The sequence below is a fragment of the Ambystoma mexicanum genome, chromosome 1p, assembly GCF_040938575.1.
Source record: "Ambystoma mexicanum isolate Mex_15411 chromosome 1p, UKY_AmexF1_1, whole genome shotgun sequence".
Lineage (NCBI taxonomy): Eukaryota > Metazoa > Chordata > Amphibia > Caudata > Ambystomatidae > Ambystoma > Ambystoma mexicanum.
Window position 1 is genome coordinate 1,005,872,184 of NC_090921.1, and position 24,432 is coordinate 1,005,896,615.

The 24,432-nt window shown below is 46.4% G+C and overlaps 1 protein-coding gene across 5 annotated transcripts in view; it reads right to left on the bottom strand.

Moving 5' to 3' along the window:
- The window catches only part of FCSK (fucose kinase), a 1,510,689-nt gene that overhangs the window by 243,234 nt on the left and 1,243,023 nt on the right, over positions 1-24,432 (bottom strand). For all 5 annotated transcript variants that reach the window (XM_069654984.1, XM_069654992.1, XM_069654977.1 and 2 more), the window contains one exon: positions 5,685-5,872. In XM_069654984.1, the coding sequence (XP_069511085.1) occupies positions 5,685-5,872 (188 nt within the window). The remainder of the gene's footprint in view (positions 1-5,684; positions 5,873-24,432) is intronic.

The following is a 24,432-nucleotide window of genomic DNA, read 5'->3' on the forward strand; positions in this document are numbered from 1 at the left end:
GAGGGACTTGGTGCAGGAGGTGAGCTTGGGTGTGAAGCCCTCAAAGTTCATGGTTGATAGCCAGGCCTATATGTCTGGGTATTCAGTGTTGTTGGTGATTAGGAATTCGGTTTTGGAGGGGTTGAGCTTCAAGTAAGCACTGGACATCCAAAACTGGATCAGCGAGAGGCAGTTCAGGTTTTGAGCCTATGGATTTCCTTGATAGAGTCGATCTTGAGGTATAGCTTTGTGATGTCGGCTTATTGGTGGATGTGGATGTTGATTATGAGGGCTACCAGAGACTCCATGTATAGATCAAAGATCACTGGGGATAGGATGGAACCCTGCAGGACTCCACAGGTGATGGGTAGCATTGAAAAATCTAGAGGAGTCCATTTGAACAAATTGATGGCAGTTGGCGAGGTAGGACTTGAACCAGCGTAGGACAAAATTGCGATCCCCATGTGCCGATGTAGGGTGTCTGTAAGCGCCTGGTGATCTACTGTGTCGAAAGCGGCAGAGAGGTCAAGTAAAACCACGAGGCAGGGGTAGCCGCTGTCAAGGATGTTGAGGGTGTCATCGACCACCTCTATAGTTGCTGTCTCCGTGCTGCATCTGGGTCTGAACCCGGATTGGTAGGTTTGGAGGAGATTGTCGATGTGTTGCTGCAGTTGTGTGGCTACCACTTTCCCGATTATCTTACCTTGGAAGGGAAGATGGGTGATTGGGCAATAGTTACATTGGTTGTCGGGATCCAGAGTGGGTTTCTTTACAAGATGGAGGATTTGTCCTGTTTTGATCTGTCCTGTTTTTATGGTCGATGGGAAGGTGCCTTGAGTTAGGGAGCTGTTGATGATCTCCAGGTAGGGAAGGAGAGCTTCTGCGGGGAGGCTCTTGAGGATGGATGCTGGGAGAATGTCATCTGCATATGATGTGGCTTTGAGAGTGGCCAGGTTTTTTACAAGGTCCTCTATCGAGAGTGTCTTGAATGTTGTCCAGAGTGTGAGGATTTTGCAAGGAGGGACGTGAGTGGGTCTATGGATGCAGAGCTTGTGTCTATGTGCTTGCAAATCTTACTGATTTTGTCAACGAAGAAGGTGTTGATAGTGGCGGAGAAGCAGTAATTTGAAAGGCCATCATCCGGGGAAACTATAGGATATCCTTCTAGGTTGACTATGTCCTCATTGTCCTAAAGATAATCCTCTTTGTCATATTCCTCATCCCCTAGTCCTTGTTAGTCTTCATCCTGGCACTCAGAAAGAGGGTCTGCCTGTGTCTTTGTCTTTTTAGGTTGTAGAGCATCAACTACTGGTATCTCCTTGCGCATCTTAAGCGCTCTGCGCTCATTGTCCTCCATAAAGTAGATGAATTTAGCGATGGTGTCATTGAAGTACTAAATATTTTAAGCCTGCTGGGATTGGCTTGTCAATTTTGTTACAAAGAGAGGGAAGGGGGGATGGCTCCTCTTCAGCCACTTCCTCTTCAACATCCTACCAATCTTTCTCAGACTCTGAATTCTAAAATACTTGTTTTGCATTGTAGAGATAAGGGCTGTTTTTTGGGTTCAGGGGATGTTTTACTCTTGGGCGGTCCTTTTTCCTGCACTATTGACTTTCCTTCAATGTGTTTGGAATGTTGTTTATGTGTGCTGGCGCAGACTGCGCTCGATGCTCAAACCCGGGCAGCCTCTGATGATTTTACCCCGAACATTTGCAGCTCTCAGGCTTATGTTTTGATGTGTGTATGTGTGCCCCCTCATAGTTTGGGGTTTCCCCATAGCCTGACTCAATGCCAGCCCTTTGAAGCTGGGACCAACTGAGAGGTTTTATCCCTTGGCAACTCCTTGATTTTGGTGTCGAACCCAATACTTGATGTCCCGAACCCGAGAAAATCAGCAGAGACTGTGGTGTTTTGCCCTGTGTGACATAGGCTATCAAGTCCTTTGTTCAGCACTCCTTGAGGATTTTTGGTCATAAACCATTTAAATGTGTTACAGTGATCCTCGAAATGATCCCTTGGAAGGCAGCTGTTACACACTCTATGTATGTCCCTCAGGGGGAACTTTGAATTACACTCTGGACCGAACTTAAATGTGTTTTGCATGGGTGGTCTGGGAAACGAGCGCAGTCTGGACAAAAGTGGGGGCAGGGAAAAGAGACATTCTATATACACCTAACAAAAATAATTTCCCCCGATTCTTCCTACTGTTTTCCTGGACGGTGGTTGTCTTCAAGTTTTGTGGAACTTGCATCTCATGTTCACGCTTCTTCAATGTCAAGTGGTGGACATTTTTAGGGATCGTACAATGCAGCAGAATGGCTTTGATTGGCGAATCTGCTTTCTACTCTGCTTACGTGCGGCCAACCAATGGGGCTGGAGGAACATTAAGGACTTATACTCATGAGAGATTATGGGTCCTTGTACACGTAGGATAGGTATAGTGTAACAGGAACACTCCCATCAATGTTGCTTTTTGATCTGAAAAAATGTGTAATAATCCGAGGCATCTAGCAGATGGCAGTGTATGCAAGCATGGAAGTCAAAGTGGATTCACAAGCCACATAAATGTATATTTATACATAAAACAAAAATAAAGGGTTTTCCTTCTAAGGTGTTTTCTGCCATGCCGCACATGGATGGAAATATTAAAAATGTTTACAAATACTATGGCAGCTCTCATGATGAAAAAATTATTATAACACAAAACTCTTTACCTAAATTTGACACTGGCGCTCAGGGAAAATATAACAGAAGGCTCTATGCGCCTTTTAGCACAAATGTCTGTCTTTGGCTCAGATGACAGTCTCTTTCTAAACAACAAACCACAAAACTCCTATACAAGGCCTAAGCCTTGGGCAGACAACAGTTACCACCCAAGACTGACTAGAATCTAGCATTCATTTATTTATTATTTGTGCAATACAGTTTAGGATAAAAACCTTTCAAAAAATCGAAAACTTAATATGATACAAAACAATTTCATTAAACCTCTTAGAAAAACTCAACAACAGCAATAGTAAAGGAAATATCATTGACATTTAAAATTCAAACCCATAACCAATCAGAGGAAATATCTTCAATATGGTGTATAAATCTGATAACTGTTCTCCACGGGTAGACATTAAGACATAGCAATTAATACATTAATGTTTCAAAGTTTCTACTTTTGTCTTGAAATATCAACATAGTCTCTTTTCCTTTGCAATATTGGCTCGGGCTCCAACCACATCACCAGTTAAAAACAGATTTAACTCAAATCTCAAAACACTATTTCTAAAATCATGTGATGGATGCTTCACCAAGTAAGGTGTAGATACATTATATGGTTTAATAGACCAACTAAAAGGATTGTTAAAACAGATATAATTCATTAGGATTTCTCTATTTAAAATCCAATCAGTCCTAAATAATTTTTCTTCATTTTCCTTGGGGTTATACACAGTTCTTCAACAGATGAGCCAATTTGTATTTTAAAAAAATCATGGTTTTCTTTCCAGATCATTAATCCTTTGCATGAGTTATTAGATAACTCTGTCTAGAACTTTGTGAATAAGGATGCCTGCGGTGGAAGTAATATACATTCATAGATTTGCAATACTTTCCAATCCACCCAGGCTTAAAGAAAAACCATGCCCACCTCATATCGTATTGCAGTCATAGGGACTGAGCCAAGCAGGGATAAAACTTTCCTCCACAATATGGCTTCTAATTTCAGCCAAGCTACCCCTTGATCCACTGTTTCCGAGCCAAAAATGTATTTCAGCACCAATTTCTGGTGGTGAAACCTCAATACAGGTAAGATTGAAAAACAACCAAATTTAAAATTGATTTGTCGCCTCTGTCTAGCTGCTGATAAAAAGGAAGCTCTAATGTTTTATAATTAGACAGTTTTCTCCCTCTTACCATATACCTAGCTCCCCAAATATTTAAAATCGTTAGCCACTTCAAGATCATGAGCACAAATGTGCCAAATCAACTTTTGTCTTTTGGACCTTTCGGCATTCAATATCAGAATTTTCGATTTAACCATTTTTAAACAATTCTTTTTAATTTAATGTGTTTTAGTATATAAAACTTTGCACATTTTTCCTTACAAACATGCTTACATAAATTTGATCTAAAATCATTCATAATAAAATGCATTACAGAAAAAAATCACATCTCATTATTTAACATACACCATTTTAAAACTAAAATCATTAGCTCACATAAACCAGAAACAAACTTATTACCCCATAGTGAGGTGCCTAAGAACATCCCAAAGTATCACATTAGATCGATTCACTCATACTGATATTCATATCATAGTGTCATTGTATTATTCTGTAGTCGCTGATCCCGGTCTGACTGTCTGCCCTTACAATTTATCTGATGCTGTTAACCACACCCTATAAAGGTCCAGAGGCAGTTTTTTACTTTGTGTGTTACAGCAACGTTGCCAAAGGGCAGTTCAACAATATTTAAATGTAGGTCTAAGTCCGACAAGTACAAATTTAAAGACTCCAGTGATATTTGATTAGTATATTGTCTGCGTAATTTCATTACTGTATCTGTATGTTTCCCACACTTAGGGGATTAGCCCGCACCTTCTGCAAAACTTGTCGCAAATCGCAGATGTAAATGCTAAGGGGGCCAAAACGCACCCCAGATGCAATACACAGTTTGTATTGATCCATCTGGTACATCCTCTCCCTCTCTATTTAATCTGATCTTAATTCATGTATACTCATGAAGGGCAGCCAAAATATTCACCAAGGCAACAGGGCAATCCAGAGCTATCATTTTCTGCCACAGTCTAGTCAGATTCACACAATCTAAAGTCTTTGAAATATCCAAGAATGCTAATTAAATGGCTCTTCCATGGGCTCTCGATTGCTTTGCCAGCAGCATCAATATAAAACTATTTAGGGACGTACCAACCCCTTTCTTGAAGCCAGATTGGAACAAATCCAAGTATCCGGAGTTACTTGCCCAGCGTTTCAAGTCCATTAAAATTATGTTAGCAAAGATTTTGTTGCACGAGTCCAACAAAGAAATGGGATGATAGTTGACTGGTAATTATTGGTTACACTGTAAAACATGTGACTCCAAGTAGCTTCAAAGATAGATTACCAGTTTATATGCCAGATAAGGCGTGGGCACTAAAAGATACAGAAGCTTAAAGCACCTTATCAAACACTGAGTTCACCAGCATTTATTTTTTAAAAGCAACAGATTACTATTTAGCACAAACTGTTCCTCATGAGCCGCTAATCTGTAGTTTATAAACTGGGCCTCGTTGATAACACTGTGTAGTAAGACAGTTCGAACATTATGTTCTTGCTCTCTGTAGTATAACAGTAAAGCTACTAATACTCTAAACGCTTCAGAAGCTGGTAACCGGACAGTGCCACCTGGAATGGATGACACAGATCAGTGGTTTTAATAGAAAAAGAGCAGACCAGCCTGCTCACATAAGAAGATGGAAAATGCTGGTCAACTCAGCTCGTAAACTCGGTTCCAGTAGGAATAGGAAGGTTAGTTTTTTACATGTCTCACAATGTCAGTGTACATTTTCATTTATGGGACAATGTTCAAGTTAAACGGTTAAATATGTAAAAGACAACACATTCTTTTAGAAGCATGGAGTAAAGGTGTTACAGTGCAAAATCAGTATTACATACAACTGTCACATGAGGAGGAAAGGTTGGGTGTTAAGAGTTTACCTGTAGCAGATTGCGAGCCAGCCTTGTCTTTCCAGTATACACCAGTAGAAGATGTTCATTCAGAATTTGGATGAAGCCACTGGGAGGGGAAATCGCTTCAACGTCCACTTTGAGTGGCAGACGGGCTGTCGAGCGTCCTATCTTGATACCTGGCATGAGGCCACCCACCTGGTCTTGCCATCCTCCCCCTGCAAAAGTTAATCCCATGTCAGATATATGACAATTGGCTCCTGTTCATACTGTAGGCACCTCGAAAGGCACCAAGATAGCTAATGGATTTTGCTACAAGTACCTTTGAGCCAGAAACAACATCCTGCCTTCAAGATAGGCTCCACCAGTCAATCCAACGCATGCACAACCATGGAACTTAAATCTCCAAAGCAAGCTCACAGTAAAAAACAGTAGAGCCTGCTTTACTGGTGCATACAGACACGTTACACACAAAAGGATTAGGACAAGAGAGGAAGAAAAAAGATGCTGTGTACATTAACATTTTTCAGATTAGCAGCCTCATCACAGCCATTTCTTCATTTTTTCCTAAACAACCTTACAATATGATCAGAACATTGCAACATAACCCTCTTGCCACATAATCCTCCTCCCCGTAATGTCATACTCTCAAAATGTTCAAAGGTTAATGGAACAGGCTACGCTGCCCAGACTTTGGATTGTCCTGCCATAACATTGTCCTCCTGTCGAATTGTCTTTCTATCCCACTGCTCTCAGATTAAACTGTACCTTTTTTTCCAGTGCCACCATGTAACATTGACTCTTTTTCCTGTTTTCTTCTGCCCCATTATTCTCCCGTTACACTGTGCTTCAGCCAAATCTTCAGTAGTATTGTCTACTGTAATTATCCTTCTCACACCTGGGCCTTCTGTGCCATCCATATCCTGTCACATTGTCCCTCTGAAACATAGCCCCTTGTCTCATATTCTCCTTTCCTAATGACATTCACATTTCATTGCCAAAGTGTTATTGTTCTCCTATCCAAATCCCCATCTGTAATATTCCCCTTCTGACTCATTTCCCTCTCCCACATTGTCCTGCTGCCACTTTGTACCTGTCTGATAATCCTACTGTTTAAATTAACTTCTGCACCATCAGATTTCTCTCACACTGTCTTACAGACACACAGCCCTCCTTTCTTAGCAATATCCATCACAATGCTTGTCCCACTGTCCTCCTTTCATATGGGGCCGGATCATGCTTTGTGTCTCTATCCCACTGTGCTGCTGTCAAGTTGGCTTGATTTTCCACCTTCCTGCCTGTCTCATGGACTTGTTTTAATGCCACTTTCTCCTTTTGTCCCACCTTACCCACTTACGTTGCTGCTCTATTTTCATTGCCCATATGACCAATAATAACCATGTTGTACTGACCCCAGCCACACGACCCACTTATTAAACTGTCCTGCTATAATACTGTCCACCTTTTACATTATCCACTGCCCGCATTGTCCTTCTGGGTCATTTGCCCAATGTTTCACTGTTCTCTTGACAACTCCATCCGTACATTGTCATCCTTCTCACTGTTTTTCTGTCACACTGTAGCCTGTCACTATCTATTCATTATTTGAATGTTGTAGTTGTTTGGTTTCTTGGGTTAATGCTTCAGCTAGATGTGATCTACAGAGAACAGAAGTAGATAACTTGAAGCAAGTCCCTTTTAGTTGCATTGGAAGCAAGTCGGGTACAGCAGGGGAATGCCATTGAGTTATGAAAAGGTGACCGAGTGACAGAGAGGTGTACATAAATATAGTGTACGGTTTGATCTTGAGTCAGTGGTTACAAGAATACATTTATAACCAACGAGTTGGGGTGGGAAGAGGGTTCAGGTGCCGGGCCTGTGGGAGATTTAGTGGATGCTGTGATGCATTGAGAGACAGACAGAAAACCTGATGAGGCTCATCCTGGAATTCAACAAATAACGTATTAATCATACAAAACAGAGATGGGCCAGAGAAATGATAACTGACTGTGGATAAATCCCCTAAACCACAGTGAGGGCTCGTTCGTCCCAAGCCTCTAGGTCAGTTTGTGATGGGGTGATGAACCTGGGTTAAAGTTCAAATAAAATGTCGGCAAATGTTCATATCAAAAGGCACGGTCCATAACAGTCATTCTGAGTTTGTGGGTCTTTTCTCAAGCTCCTGAGAGCTCTCGACCACGAAGTGCATTGCAGACGAGTGACCGGTGACCATTACTCATGTGAGTTTGCCCTCCTGGGGCGCACTTGCCCTCCTGGGATGGTTACTGTCATCTTGTAGTCGAGCTCAAACTCAGGGACTCCCTGCCCCAGGTCAGCAGCTGCCGGTTCCAGACTTCGGGACAAGTATTTATTCTCAATGGGGCTTACCAGTCCTACATGATCTGGTTGGAGCGCTCCAAGCAAGCTGCACTCTTGGCTGTCAATTCAATTCCTCTTTTTATTGTTGATTTGTATAGTGCCAGCTGTAAATCATGTTACTTTGTGCACTCAAACATTGCGTTATCAAGTTATTTTAGTATCCTTGATGGTCTTACTGATCAAATCTGTTGAGAATTCTGGCTTGCCAAGCTCCGGCCAGAGACCAAAGACCATCCACCATCAAATCCTCCAGGGGGCTACCGTAACAACCGAGGCATTTATTCATCACCATGTTCTGCCGAGGCCAGGGTTGCCCGAGAGGTTCACCTCTTAGCAAATTTGCACTTTGGGTCGACCACAGCAGGTCCTAAGAACGACAGATCTGACATGTCACCATGCAACTGAGACCACTGACCTCAAAGCAAACAATGGAGGAGAGACTGCATACACAACCGAGCCTCTGGCTCCAACAGGATGCAGGAGGACATGACACTTGGAAGACGTATGAAGGCAGAGGTCGGGACCCTACTCTAAGACTGAAAGGCATTCACTGTCTGCAAGATGTGTGCCATTTGGCCTCAGGGGGAAGCGCCCTTCCCTTGCATGTGCCCAGGACTGCTCTGTTTAACTGGAGCGACTGAGATATAGATGCCATAGCTGGGGGCTTGCAAAAAAGTTATGGGGAGTTGTCTAGCCCAGTGGCATAACTCAAACCAGAAGCCAAGTCAGCCAGGGCAGTGTACTGGATTTAAAGCTCCTCAGGGAAATCCTGTCCCCCAATGGATTTAAAGGGCCCCAGGAAAATCCTGTTACTCAATGCAATTGTGGGACTCAAACCCATAAGGTACGGGGTCCTCTTTCTCATTGAAGATCTTACCCATTTTCAAACTGTGAAATAACTCAGTGGCATAACTCAAACCAGAAGCCACGTCAGCCAGGGCAGTGTACTGGTTTTAAAGCTCCTCGGGAAAATCCTGTCCCCCAATGGATTTAAAGGTCCCCAGGAAAATCCTGTTACTCACTGCAATTGTGGGACTCAAACCCATAAGGTATGGGGTCACCTTTCTCATTGAAGATCTTTCCCATTTTCAAACTGTGAAGCCGCAGTGTATTCCAATGTGCTGACAAGGCTTCTATACCCGAAGGAAGAGCCGAGGGGTGTGGGAGTGGAACAATCCTCAGAAGAGCAGCCATAATCGAGCTAGAAGATCAACAGATGTGGTATGCAGGTTACGTACCAGCTTGAACATGTGCGGTGCAACCTAGCTTTACCACTGGCATAGTGATTAAATATGCTGGTGCCAGAGTCTTGGCTAAGATGTCAAGCAGTCTCAGTGAAGACAACTTAGTGAGAAAGGTAAAGTGATGACTACTCAGAGGTCTCATCGACATCTGGGGAGCAGGAGTGCTGACCCAGTTTCCTCATTGAGGAAGAAAAGGAGTGATTTCTGGAGCCACTTAGCGAGCAGGACCTTTACCTTTGCTGCTGCCTCTTCTTCTCCTTCTTCGCCACAGGGGACTCCACAGGGGACTCTTCCACCTAAACATCTTCAAGGGATTGTATTTGCTTCAAGGAAGGATCAGATAGCAGCAAATTTGACAGTGTCCTTTTATCTCTCTTATGGAGGGAGGCGAAGAGTTTAGTGGCATGCTCTCAGAGGGATTTAGGATTTGTGATCCGCCCAATGCAATCAAGAAATACCTTGTGGGGATCTGATACTGACATTTGTCTCCCACAATCGGAGCAAAATTTGAAGCCCAAGGCCTTCAGGATGTGACGCATGGTGCAGTGAAAATTAGGTAGCTAATGCTAGTGGTGTTAAAACCAGAGTACTGAGTGTGGGGAAAACAGGAATTGTGGCATGGGGCAAAAGCTGGCTCCATATATACTGGCCCCAACGTGATGTCTGGTGTCAGGGGTGTGCAACGGCACCAGGAGGAGCCAACACAAAGTTGTGCGGCACCTTCTGGTGGTAGAAACATTTTCTGAGGGCAGCTGCCACTGGAGAAGATATATCGAACATGAGGAATGCGTGGGAACAAGGAAGCTATTAGAAGGTGCCGCTCTCCCCCCTGCAATCCAAAACTCAGTATGGGGTTTTCATTCCAATGAATGGGGTGGATGTTTATGGAACATTGGAGTGGTTGGGAAGAGACTCCTAATTTCAGAATAAGGGGAGGGTGGAGAGGCCCTTGTTATCTGACATTGCCATAATATGGATTTACATAGCAGAGGATTTAAATGTATAGTTATAGGCATAAGGTTGGCACAGGAAAAGAGTTTAGGGTATGCATGAAGTGGGGGGGGGGTGTTAGAGAATGCCTGGCTAGCAGCTGGGGCTTGAGCTTACCCATGAACTCTTATACGCATTGAACTGGTAATGAGTAGAGCATTCTTGAAATGGGGGATAGTACAGAAAGGGAGCCGAAGCGGCAGAGGGCACAGGGCAGTCAAAGAGAGAGAGGTTGTTGAGAGTTTACGAGTGGAGCACTTGAGTAGGAGAGTAGAGGGAGAAAGACTCAGCAAGGAAGTGTATGGGTAGGCCCTAGACAGATTTTTAGACAAGTGGTCATTACAGGTTTGGCGGAGCAGTAAAAGTGCTATGAAAAATGCTGGTAAGTCAGTTACCGGCACATTTTCCTTCCCGTCAAACTACAGGTTTGCTGGTGTAATTACCAGCACCGGTAATACTGGTGCCGCTACTTGAGGTAATTCCCCCAATGGAGTCCTTTTGGAATCCATGGAATGAGGTATTACCAGCATTCCCGGCACCTGTAATATCTGGGAAATACCGGGATGTCAGGCAGTGTGAATGCTAATTCCGTTTTGGGGGCATCCCACCAGATTTATAAAACCGTAATGACACCCGAGGAGTAGAATCTGGAAGGTACGCTTAGGTGGGTGAAGAGCTAGGTAGATTGTACAGGGTGCTTTTACCAAAGCTGAGTATTTTGCTGAGGGAAGCGAAAGACCAGAGGGGAAGGCCAAGGAGTAGGCTAGAGCAGTAGTAGTGCTTGTGGAGGAGCAAAGTTGATAATAGAATTTTAGCCTAGAGGTGGGTGAATGCTTGGCAGATCTTCCTGAGATTAAGAAGAGGGAACCTGGGCACAGTGAGAGTAATGAAGTAATACTGTTTAAGTTTGCTGCAACAGTGGATGCGGAATGTAAGCTCTGCAACAAAATTGGGAAATGAAATGGTGATGAGATAGAGAGAATTAAAAAACAACGTAGCGCTGCTGTTAGACAACACTACAGTTGCTGTTGGGCAAGGCTACAGTGTTTTATAATTATCTATATCTCAGAGTGACTAAGTTTTAGGGGGGCAACATGGAGCTGGGGAGGCGATTTTAACTTCCCTCTGGACCCTGCACTGCACAGTTCAGACGATAAGTATCTGAAACCATCTCCTCTGGCTCAGGTCTTGGGATATTTGCTGAGGAATTCAAATTAGTGGACATATGGAGGCGGCATCATGGGGGTAAAGAGGCTACTCACACTTCGCGGCACTGTCCAGGGTTCACACTCGTACATATTATTTTTTTATGAGATGGGAGGTAACAGGAGAATTCACTGCCATGGAATACAAGGCTAGGGTTCTCTCTGACCACGCCCTGCTGATTGCGATTGACCTCCCCTAGACCACTGGTTCCGACCTGGTGCCTCATGGCTGAGGCTTTACAGGATGATGTTTTTCAGGGATACCTAGGGGATAGCGTAGATGAGTACTTTGAAATCGACACGTGCAGTGTGGCTAAATCGGACACTGTTTGGGACGCATTTAAGATGGTGATGAGAGGGGCAGCAATTGGCAAGATGGGCAGGCTTCTGAAAGAATTATTGGATGCCCTTTCCATTATGGAAGCAGCGACTGAGAAGGCAAAGCGCAACTGGGATGGGGTGACTAATGGTGATGGGCACTTATTGGTTTTAAGACAGAGGTGTATTGCAGGGTGGGAACGCCTTGGTAAATTTGATTTGGCGAATTACACTCAGAGGTTGCACGTGGAAGGGGACAAGTCCGGCAGACTGTTGGCATGGTTACGATGCAGGGAGGCACAGAGGGAAATTATTTGTGCTATACGGAATGAAAAGCACTAAGTCATCATGGCACAATGTGAGATACATACAATTTTATCCCAGTATTATTAGGACTTGTACACGGCGAGGGGTAGGTGGTAGCTCAGAGAACATTAAGGAATCACTGGCTCAAATAAAGCTGCCCAGACTCTGGAGGAGGGGCAGGCGGAGGCACTGGATGCCCCGCTCATAGTCAATGAGATTGTGTCAGTAATAATGTCTCTGCCGACAGAGAAGACCCCAGTTCCTGATGGGGTGCAAGGGGAATTTTATAAAACTTATGCGGCAACATTGGCACCAAAACTTCGAAATGTTTGAGGAGGCGTACGCAGATGGTCTTCTTCCCAGCAGTCTGAGAGAGTCTATAGTTGTGCCCGTACTTAAGCAGGGTAAACCTCCTTTGGATCGCGGCTCTTACAGGCTGCTTTACATGATTAATCAGGATAATAAGATCCTTACCGCCTTGTTAGCTAATAGGTTAAAAAGTGTGATAGGAGACCTAATATATACTGATCAGATGGGGTATGTGTCGGGCAGGAGCACTGCGTGGAACTTGCAACAACTGCATCATGTGATTGATCAGGCTGAGCAGACTGGAGTGGACTGTGCATTGGTCTCACTAGATGTGGTTAAGGCATTTGATTCTGTGAGGTGGGATTGACTGTACAAGACTCTTTAGCACTTTGCGATGGGACCTGGGTTCCGGTAGTGGGTGAGACTCCTTTACACACAACCCCGAGCTAGAGCGAGGACTGGGAGGCAGATCTCTGGGGCCTGGGTGCTTTGTAAAGGTACTAAACAGGGATGCCTGCTGTCCCTGATGTTGTTCATCTTTGGCTGTGTTTCTGCAAATGGAATACTCAGAGGCTGGCATCCAGATTATTGGGGTTACACACTTGATCTCAATGTAGGCGGATGACATTCTCCTCTATGTCCACTCACCTGATGAGATTTTGCCACATCTTTTAGATGTTAGCCGGGAGAAATCATGCTCGTCTTCACTGGCAGAACTCGTAGGCTGGAGCTACATGCAGCTGCCGGATTTGGGATTATGATGGCATCGGAGACCTTCAGATATCTTGGGGTGGATGTTAGGCATGACATGGCAGCTTTGCATGTGTATAATACACAGCGAGGGTGGGACAGAGCCCTCAGGTCGATGTCATTCTGGCAGCGATTGCCCCTGTCGGTGATGGGCCGAGCGGCCATACTCAAGTTGGTGATACTACCCCACCTGTTATAGAATTTCACCAATATACCCCATGAAATATCTAAGCAGTTTTTTGTTGCTCTGGACTCGGTGGTCAGGACCTTTCTGTGGCATGTGGGGGGAAGAATAGAATTGCACTTGGCACCCTGAAGAGGGACTTTGATAGGGGAGGGATAAGACTGCCCACTTCAAATTATATTACCTGCCATGTCAGCTACAGTTCGTGGTGGGCTGACTGGCAGGCAGAGGAGACCACACTTGACTCGATACTTTTGCAACTGGCTCTCTGGAGGTGTTTCCTGAAGGAGGTCCTGTGGGTCATGGACACTGGTTCCTCACCTGAGACTTCGCTCCTCCGGTTGGGGGAATCAGTGGCGCAGAGTCTTGAGGAAGTTGGAAGCCCCGTACCCTTACTCCCCTAAATACCTGGTTGTGGCGTTTGCTGGGAAAGGGCTTTACCCTTTTATTAGGAAAAGGAAGTATTGGGAGGGCCATGGGCTGGTCACACTGGGGGATTTGCTGGAGGAGGAGTGATTGATGGATTTGCAAGCCTGAGAGGCATATTGAAATCCGATGGCCCAATTTCTCGATGGTAATGGAGGGGTCCGAACATTGGAGTCCATGTATGATGTGGCAGAAGGAGGGTCATACGGTTTCTAGATTGTACAAATTACTTCTGAACAAGCACAGGGAGGCGACCTTGGGTGTGCGCTCATGATGGGAGGCAGATTTAGACAGACCACTCACTGACAATGAATGGGCACATGGACTGGAGTACACCAAGACGGTTTCAAGGAACTCTAGATTTAAGCTTACGCAGCTGTATGTCATGTACAAGACTTACATGACCCTTCGCAGGATCTCTAAATTCAGAGGGGCCGGGAGGCTTGGGTGCCCGAGATGCATGCATGAGGTTGGAGATTTTCTTCACATGTTTTGGTCCTGCATGGTCATCGGCAAGTTTTGGCTGAGGGTGATAGACAAGGCGGCTGGGGGGGAGGGGTACACAGATGCATGCCTGGCCGGCAGAGGCCTTTCTGCTGGGCCTGTATCCAAAGGGGAGGAAGCACATGGTACATGTCACACACATGAAGGACCTCATCTGTGTACTGACTAAGCGAAGGATCGCAGTGGCTTGGAAACAGGCCGAGGTCCCCAGAATAGAGGTTTGGTGGGCAGACCTGGAAAGATGGGCTTTGGCTGAGGCCGCCGTCTGGCGCAGGGCGGTGCATGGTGGGGAGGGGGCATATATGTGGAAGCATGGGATGCGCTGGTGCAGGCACTGTTCCCACTGTCTGATGTGTATCCACCATGGGCACGCTTTTTGTGAATGCCACTAATCTGGTGAGAAGCTCGAGAGATAGGGGAAGAACTGGAGTGCTGGGCAAGGGTTCTGAGAGATGGTCGACATGACCCGCTTGAAGGAGCGGTTGACGTCTGGGTGTCCACTCTGCCGCTCTGGGGTGCATTCAGGGTTCCATTGTCTTGCTTCACAGAGCCTCTGATAACTGATGGTTCATTGACTGGGACTATGCATGATGCAAAGTCATTGCTATTGGAAGCGCTGATTGATGTTTAGGGCTGGGAGGGGTCAAGCCGGAGAGGTACAGTGGGAGCACATTTGGTTACATCCCAGCACTTCAGGATGATGCGTAGTCTCTGTCACCATTAGATGTCTTTGGATTATGCAGACTCTATAAGGCCATTGGACATGGCGTCATTTTGCTGAAGGCCTAGGTGGTGGTCACTGAGCCTCTTGGGATTGGCCGATGTGAGGATTTAAACTTTAAACTTTGTTGTGTGGTGGCTGGGCAGAGTGGGGAGGTTTGGGAGATGAGTGCAGTTCGGATGTGGGTGCGCTCTTATTGTATGCTTTCAGGGTTTTCTTCCTGGGGAGAAGAGAGTTGTGCTTTCTGTTTTCTGTTTTATTCCCAAATGCTAATAAAAAGGTTTCAACCAAAAAGTGAAATAGTGATGAAGAGTGGAGTTTGGGTTGGTGTTGTAAAAGGCTGCGGAAGGGGGTTCCAGAGAATCTGTGGGACAGAGGAAGCCACCTGCTATGGAATGCTGATCATGGAATTGTTAGATGGGGGATCCTCTAGAGCCACTCTCCCCTTTGGGCCCAGTCTACCTCCATGACCATGAACCCTTAGGAATGGGTACAGTAAGCCCAAAATACTCTGGAAACAATGGCGGTCCATGGCCTAGGACCGCACACAGGGAGAGGGCAGTTGTGAAGAAAGTATTCAAGAGCACAAGATAAACTGTGGCACCACTCGGACGTGGAAACCATGGGAAAGCAAGTGGCTAGCTGTGGCACGAGGCTGCTTGGAGCAAGAGAGATGCAAGAGCGATGGAAGGGAGCCATGAATAAGTCAAGTAACAGCCATCTTTTGACCGCCTAACTCCAAAGTGGTCAGTGGCCCCTTTTGAGGATTCAGGCAGCAGTACTGCAAGTCAGTTTTTTTATGAGGCCAAACTGGAAGCATGAAACAACGTGCACCTGAACAATAATAGTAGAGTAAGTGAGACACTTGGGCAGGAGGTGGGATAGGGAGCCCACTGCATTCATTCGGGAATTTTCAAAGTCATGCCGGAAAAAGTACACTGCAACACTGGAGAGTGATGGCTTGAAGGTGTTGAATGAACCAAAAACCATTAGCATTGTTCTGGGCAACATTCCAGACCTCAGTTTTTCAGCCTGCCATTACAGAATGGGAAAGACCACGTGCAAATCAGGCTTGTTCCCAATCCATAAGGAAACACCAGCCCCAACTGCTAGGTGTCATCCCTACCACATAAGACCACAAACAACCCAGACATGTTTCGGCCTCATACCTGTCACACCTCGCTCGGGGTGACTTGAAAAACTGGAAAGCGATTGCAGGAAGGTTTTGAATAAATCAAAAACCAATGCCATTGCCCCGGGCAATCTTCCAGACATGGCTGCCCTTGCACAGGATAGCCGAGCCTAATCAGGACTTTAAAGTGTGTCAATATAAACCAAGAATTTAGTGATACTCCCCTTGATTAGACTCAGCGATGTTGTCACTTCCAGTCTGGTAACATACATATCTCATCTGTACCTAGACATCGAAGAGGGGGCATATGTCATTAAGCTGAACAGAATTGTAGAATGATGACATCCATCTTCTGCTATCAGAGGAATTAATGAGAAACCGTTGACAAGGATGAGATGCAGGTTGCAGGCATTGGGCCATTTACTTCAGAAAGCCTCATGCATTCAATAGTATTGCAATATAGGAATAAAGTCATTGCAGAGCTTGCTCTGAAAATCAAGGAGGGGAAAAAACCTTTCAGCTGCAAAAATGTCTCTGAATGTGAGGGTACCTTCATTATCCAATTTGGAGTGTACATCCTTATCTGTGGTTGAAAAAATATCCAGGAAATTCCACAAGTGAATGTTGTTGCATGGTGCAATCATCCCCAATCTACAAAATATCCTGGGCCAAGCATTTACCATCATCCAGACAAGATCATATATATGTACATGAGTCATTGCAGTGTGACGAATCCCACGGTATTGTCACTGCTTCTATGGGGGAGGCCCCTTTCCATGAGGCCAGGGAGGTGGGGCTGTTACCCGATAGTCTCCCTGGGGGTGGTACTCAGCAGGTGGATCTCATGGGGAGGGAAATCCTTCATGGAACCATTGACGATGGCCCTGGGAGAACGTGGTTTTCACTTACCCCCTTGGTATCCCCACTCTCCTTATCCCCACTCAGGCCCCTCTGGTCCTCCATATCTATGTATGCTATAGTAGAGTAGAAAGTCTCATTGACAATACTGAGACTTATCCAAACTTCATTACCAGAGGGAACAAGGAGGCAAAAGCCCACTGCGGAACCAACACATGCGGTACAGTTGTCAAGAGGCAGCCCCAATCATAAAAAAGAAAGAAGGACTCAATAGTCCATAGAACCGGCCCTGAAGGAGCAAAGAACAAGACACTTGTTCTGTAGCAGGGGACCCGAAGACTGGAAACCGGAGCGCAGAGAGGCGTGACTATCTGAGAGGTCCCAGCGAGGTGGACCTGGCTGGTGACGGAGAGAAAGGGAGCCAGACTAATGAAAACCAACTGAGAGCGAAGACACAAGCAGCCAGACACGTGGGGGTCAGTCTGGAGCAAGGGGATACAAGAGGAATTGTACAACTTGAACCCTATTGCACAAGTTTCCTGCAACATTAGCGCTGTACCTGCATAATGATCCAAGCATGCCAACAGTTACCTGACTTTGACAGGGTTAGTCAAACTCTGATTGCTCCAACTAACAAGGTAGTTGGATCCATCAACACATCTGCCGCACCAGGTCCCACCACAGCTAACATAAGGTAAAGCAGGATAAGCAATCAGATGTAATTTATTTTCATTTTATTTCTTTTAGGGCATTTGATACAGCAAAGGCCTTGTCCAAAGGCATATGAGTGCTTTACAACAAGGAAACATACAATAAACAATGATATATACAATTGACATAAATGTACAAAATGAGACTAAAAATAAAAACACAAAAATAAAATAACAAATCATTGCAAAAAGCTAAAAAAAACAAACCTTACAGAATAGTAGTTTAGGAAAAGGTATGTTAACAGATCCATGGGAATTACAAAATTAAGGGGATCATTATAGGTTTCCCGGTATCCTGCCAGTAATTTCCAGTGGGGTACTGGGAAACGGACCTACTGTTACCAGCGCCTGATATCCCGGTATTACCGGGATATTACAGGGGCCGGCAACGGCGGTCATTCCCATTCCATGGAGTCCCATAGGACTCTGGGGCAGACTGTATGGTATTTCTGGCACTGGTAAACCCGATGCTGGAAATACCAGCTGTTTTATGCCGGTGGGGGCCTGATTTACCACCTGCACTTGGCTGGAGATAAGTCAGTCAACCCCCACTGGCAAAGGTGGAGTATGCCGGTCCAGAAACATGCAGGTTTAAGGAAAAGAAATGCTCTTTTTTTCTGGACCGGCATACTCCTAAATTCTAGGAGCAAGTGTACAGGAAGCAAATTCCAAACCAGTGGGATTTGTGAGGAACCCGAGGGCCTCCTCACTTTTATTTCCCCCCAGAATCCTGCTCTCAGGTGGCCAGGGGAAGACCATCGTTTTTGGATCCTGACCTGGGGGTGGATATGCGAGGGTGGATCACCTGGGTGGAGGGAACTTGGGGAATGGGGAGAGGACGTCCTTAGGTGATACATGGTAACCCCCATTCACTTTCCAAAATGAACCTTTTGTCCCTCAAGCCTTCGTAGGCTGATAGCCCTTTCCCTTTTCTTCCTTCCAAAATGTCCCCAAAATGATCACCACGACACTGGGATGAGGAAGAGACCAACTAAGAGGACACATCCTCTTTTAGGTGAGAGAAACCCATATTCCCCTTAGGTTGTTAATACACATCAGTCAAGTACCAAGATGAGTAGGAGACGGAACAGGCTTCCTTTTCAAACCTCCCCAAACACCACTTTGGTACTGAGACGAAGAAGGGGGCTATGGAAGTATACCGTCGGAATAGCCAGGCAAGTCCAGCTAATAGGTTTCATGAAGATCAGGCCATTGAACTAAATGACCCACACCTGTGGGCCTTTGACAATCACCATAGGTATAAGAAGCCTAGCTGCACAGCAAGAGGGAGAGCATGGAAAGGAATCGAGAAGCGGGTTACCGACACAAGCGGGAGAGAAGCTGGCTGGAAAGCGAGAGGAGTGGGAGCTGAAGGCAGCACGGGCAGGAGAGAGGGAATCCCTGGCAGTGGCCTGCAACAAGAGGGTTTAGAAGACCTGCCAACCCTTCCCGTTGGGTGCACGCAGCAGGAGCTGTGGGCACTGAGTAACACACCAGTGGCTGCAGAACACCAGGAGTGCAGGCGGTGCTCTCTCATGGAGGAAGAGCGGAGACACGAGAAACAAGACCACAGTGCGAGGAGCAGACAAAAAGCCGAATGGAGCTGCCGTATGGAGCCAGTGAGTGACACAAGGGAAACACTCATACCGGGGTGCTCCGGGAGCTTGAAATACTCATTCTTAAATACTGAATGAATAATATATGTGAAAAGTCCAATTTCTAACTAAAACACACAATAAATAAATAAAAATAAGATGGTGCAAGGGAGAGATGCCATGGAGTCAACTGTTTAAAACACAAGTCTTGACAAAGCCAAGGAAAACCCAAGAAGGGTATGAGAGGAGAAGCCAAATATTGGGCAAAGTTAAAATAGTTCAAGGAACTGCAGGTTAAGTACCTCATTTGTACCTCTGCTGCTCGCCCGGTGTCCCACCATATCTCCTTCCGATCACGGACTGCTTCTGTCTCCTGCTGTGGTATCGCTGCTGTTCGCCTGGTGTTGACCTATCTGCTTCCGCTCCCGGACTACTTCTGTCTCCTGCTCTGGTACCGCTGCTGCTTGCCCAGTGTTTGGCCTACCTGCTACCGCTCTTGGATTCCCTCAGTCTTGCAATTTGGTACAGTTACTTCTTATCTGATGAACCTGACTTGTTGTCATTCCCTGATTTCTCTGCCCAGCAAGTTGGTTTCTCATCTGCTTGCACGTATTCTGCACACTGCGATCCGATGTGGATTCTTAACTATATTCTGGATTACGCTTAGCGTAGAGAACTAAGGACGCCTTACTGTTACCCACGTGTGCACCATCCCGTTGTGTAGTGCGTCCTTGTGCTGCCCGGGACCATGGGTCCTTACTAACTACCACTACCCTTACTTCCTCCTTTGCTTTCCTTTTTTTCCCTTGGATTATTGGACTCCTTTCCGGGATCATCCTTCCTTTCCTGTCATCACCTAGTGTAGTAGGTAAGCAATCCATCTATACCTTAAAACAGATTTTCTATCTACTCAGTTTTTTCTGTGTCATTTCCTTGTCTTGTAATTCCAGAGAGTGAACAACCCTGGGAAAACACCTCCACACCACCAGAATATCATTGATGTTTCTACGCCTAATATAGCAAGGTCAGTTCTCTTCAACGCTCCTTCTCTCTAATAGTTACGTCAGGGAATCTCTGCTAAAACCTGCCCTTCTCTTGCAGCCTGGAGTACACCTGGTGGTGTTGTTTCTTCTATCGCTCTTTCAACTGATCTACTCCTATGCTTTGTTAATCAACAAATAGAAAGGCATATCATTAGAAAGGTCACCCTTTGTGAAGAGACTTGTACCCTTTGGTCCAGGTTACACTGCTGCCTTAATTCAACCTAGTCGAGGATCCATTCTATCAGTGAGTACTGACACCAATGCATTTAGGATTTAATCCATCATCACAGCAAATCTGTCTGGGGTCCTTTTGCTCATCATAGAATCTGTATCACTGTTCCAAAATGCTTGAGGCTCAATGAAGAAAGTCGGCCATGATAAATATACTCTCAAGAGTGTAAATCTCTTCACGATATCAAGCGAACAACCTAACTACCAAACGCCCCCATGCACTGCATGCACATACCACAGCCAGCACCTGGTTCATTCAGTGTGCACAGTATAACAGGAATTTAGCAGGGAGAAGGGAAAAAGAAGCCTGTGTAGGCACACAATGCAGCACCTTAAGCACATGCAGATGCAGTGTGAGAGACAGTCAGAAGCAGAGCAAAAAATAGATTGGGAGCTTCGGCGATAAATGGGGAAGTGGCACCGGACACAAACGCACACAAACACACACACACACACACACACACACACACACACACACACATACACAAGTGCAGTGCCGAGTCACAGTGTGCGGTAAGGAGATGGCAAAAGCAGAGGCTCCATGGAAGGATGCAGCCTGTTGGGTCATGGGGAACAGCCAGTGATGCTTTAGGGACCAGATACCTCACAGCCCCCCACACCTCAATCCTGCCTCAGTGCTGGGTACCATTCACTGCTCTCCAGGTCTGGAAAATGCTCTCCTATGAACGACAAGAGCACCGCGTTGTTAAGACGGATTTCTGAACTCTGTCCTGGCGGCGCAGAAGTTCAGAAGGCCAACCTAATTACTTGGAACAGGGTAACCTCTGGACAAGCCAGACCAATCAGGGTAGCGATCGCGGCGGTCAAGACTAGGTCTCAAGAGGGGCGAGGGTGACTGAAAGCCCGCAATGAGCACACAAAGCAAGGACACTTACAAACTACTCCAAACAGGTGTTATATTAAAAATATATACACATTTATTCCAAGGCCTTTAAAACAATGACCGTAGCGAGAAATCACAATACAACTCTAGTAAACCAACACATACCAAACCAATACAATATATATACAAATACAAACGAGTCTAAAGCGTTAGATGCACGAAATGTGTAGTCCACCTAGAAGGGAAGGAAAACAGGCAGTGCGAAATAATGCTTAGACCCAGTCCGCCTTCAGAGGCACCTAACTAAAAGGAAGTCCAAGCCCTACGAAGAGTGGAGCCTTGTGCTCAAAAGTACCTGTTCACGCTGGTGCCAACGGGCAAAAAGGGGAGTCTCTTCGAGGGAATCAGGCAGTTCAGTTTAGTGCACAAATGAAGAAGAACAGAGTTCCGCGACTCAAGCGCAGCCTCCACTGTGGGCAGAAGCAGAGCACGAGTACGGAAAGGCGTGCTGTTTTGACACAGCGGGGAAAAGCTATGGGCTCCTGCAGGAGGGCGACCAGTTCCTAGGTATGCTACTCACCGGTCCCCAATGCAAGCAGACCCAGGCTTCTCCGCGTCAGTTTCAGTGCTGGCAGGTTCAGGAGAGCAGGGGACGTCTTGTCGTTGTGTAGATTCTGCAGCAGCAGAGTTGAGTTAAAGATGTCCCAAACGAAGTGAACCCGCACAGATTGTTACCACAGCAGGGCAACGGAGCGGCCATGTGTATCTCAGCCAAATGTACACTACTCACTTCAGACCTGGGAACGCCAAGTGTACGAATCGTGTGAGAGTGACAAGGACTCAAAATACTACACAACCTGGCGGCGGTTACAGAGCAAGACTCCTGGGTAGGCTGGTCAGTCTGCTGGATGGCCCAGAGACACTTCCGAAGGCTTACGTGCAGGAGATGGTGAAGATGCCGAGAATAGCTGTTCCCGCTATTCCAAGGGTCGAAGTACCAGTACAGGCCTTCTGGTTCGATCAGAGGTAAAAAGGGTTTCACAAGGCGACAGCAGTGCAGAGGAGCAGTCCTTCAGCGGGTCACCAGCGATTCCTCGGTTCAGCCTCGTGGTTGCAGGATACTTGGCTCCTGTATTCCTTCGTTCGTGAGAACTCAGGAGATCGGCATGTATTTGTATTTGTATTTGTATTTATTTTATTTGTAACGCGCAAACCCACAGGCCCGGAGGCATCAGGGCGCAATTTGTACAGGTTACAGATATACATATGTACAGACATAATATTAAAAAACAATTTACACAGAGACAGTAGGTGACTAAAGGAATCTATCTACGTATACTACAGTGATGCCGGTGCTGTTTGGTAATAACAGAGGACAGCAGGTCAGAGTGTGTAAGACAGAGGCGCTGAGCAGGGCTTAAAGCTGGTCAAAAAGCCAAGATCTAGTATTAGCTTTGAAAGTGTTAAATGAGTCTTCAGCTCTGATGGTAGCAGGGAGGGAGTTCCATATCTTGGAGGCTAGGACAGGGAAGCTTGAACCCCCTGCTTTTTGCAGTTTAAATCTAGGGATCGCTAGACAGTGGGACTGGGCAGTTCTTAGTGGTCGGGAGGTCGAGTGGCGTGACAGTCGACTGCCGAGGTAGATAGGGGCCTTGTTAGCCAGGCATTTGTGCGTAAGGGCGAGTGTTTTGAGTGAAATTCTCTGCTTGACAGGTAGCCACTTTAACTTGGTTCTAGTTTCTGTGATATGCTGGTTGCGGGGAATGTTTAGGGCGGTACGAATGGCATTGTTTTGGGTAGTTTGGAGTTTATTCAGGTTCTCTTTGCTGGTGCCTAGGTAAAGAGCGCTACAGTAATCGATTTTAGCCATGATGAGGGTTCTCGCTAATGTGACACTGTTGGAGGTAGTAAGGAATGGTCTACAAGCTGCGATGAGTTTGCATGTGTATGCGGACACAGATCTGACAGCATTCGTTTGTCGAGTTAATGATAGTGTAGCGTCAAGGTAGAAGCCTAATGTTTTAGTGTCTTTTGAGACTCGAATGTTATTACCGTCTATAGTGAATGACTATCAATTTGTGCCGGCGGATGCGGCACAAATTGAAGCAAACGGTTGCTTAGCAACCAGCAGGAAACACAGCCTCGTTATGGCGCCGCATCGCGCCCGACATTTTGTTTTGGATTGCAATGTCGGCGCTGATGCAGGCGCGTCCTGGGGGGCCTGGGCTGCAATGGGTGAAAGTAAGGGGTGCTGGGGGGCACCAGTACAGGTGGGTGGTCAGCCTTACTTTGTTCTAGACTCTGGAGGTCCGGGCATCATCAGACGGCATGTGAGGCCGTAGGGAGGTGCTTTCCTTCGGTTCAGGGTCGGATCCCTGGTTTGTGTGGGTTGGTGGGGGCTCCAGCCCACGCCACCTTGCTGGCTCTGGAAGCAATGCCACTACAGGGGCAAACAGGGCCTTAGATTGCCTTCGGTGGGCCGGCTCTTCCGCCTGGCGGCGGATGCGGCACAAATTGAAGCAAACGGTTGCTTAGCAACCAGCAGGAAACACAGCCTCGTTATGGCGCCGCATCGCGCCCGACATTTTGTTTTGGATTGCAATGTCGGCACTGATGCAGGCGCGTCCTGGGAGGCCTGGGCTGCAATTGGTGAAAGTAAGAGGTGCTGGGGGGCACCAGTACAGGTGGGTGGTCAGCCTTACTTTGTTCTAGACTCTGGTGGTCCGGGCATCATCAGACGGCATGTGAGGCCGTAGGGAGGTGCTTTCCTTCGGTTCAGGGTCGGATCCCTGGTTTCTGTGGGTTGGTGGGGGCTCCAGCCCACGCCACCTTGCTGGCTCTGGAGGCAATGCCACTACAGGGGCAAACAGGGCCTTAGATGGCCTTCGGTGGGCCGGCTCTTCCGCCTGCCGGCGGATGCGGCACAAATTGAAGCAAACGGTTGCTTAGCAGGCATGGTAGTGGCGTTTCCAGCCGCCTCTTATCCACGGTTCCCTTCGCACCAAAACGGAGGGGACCCAATGGGAGAT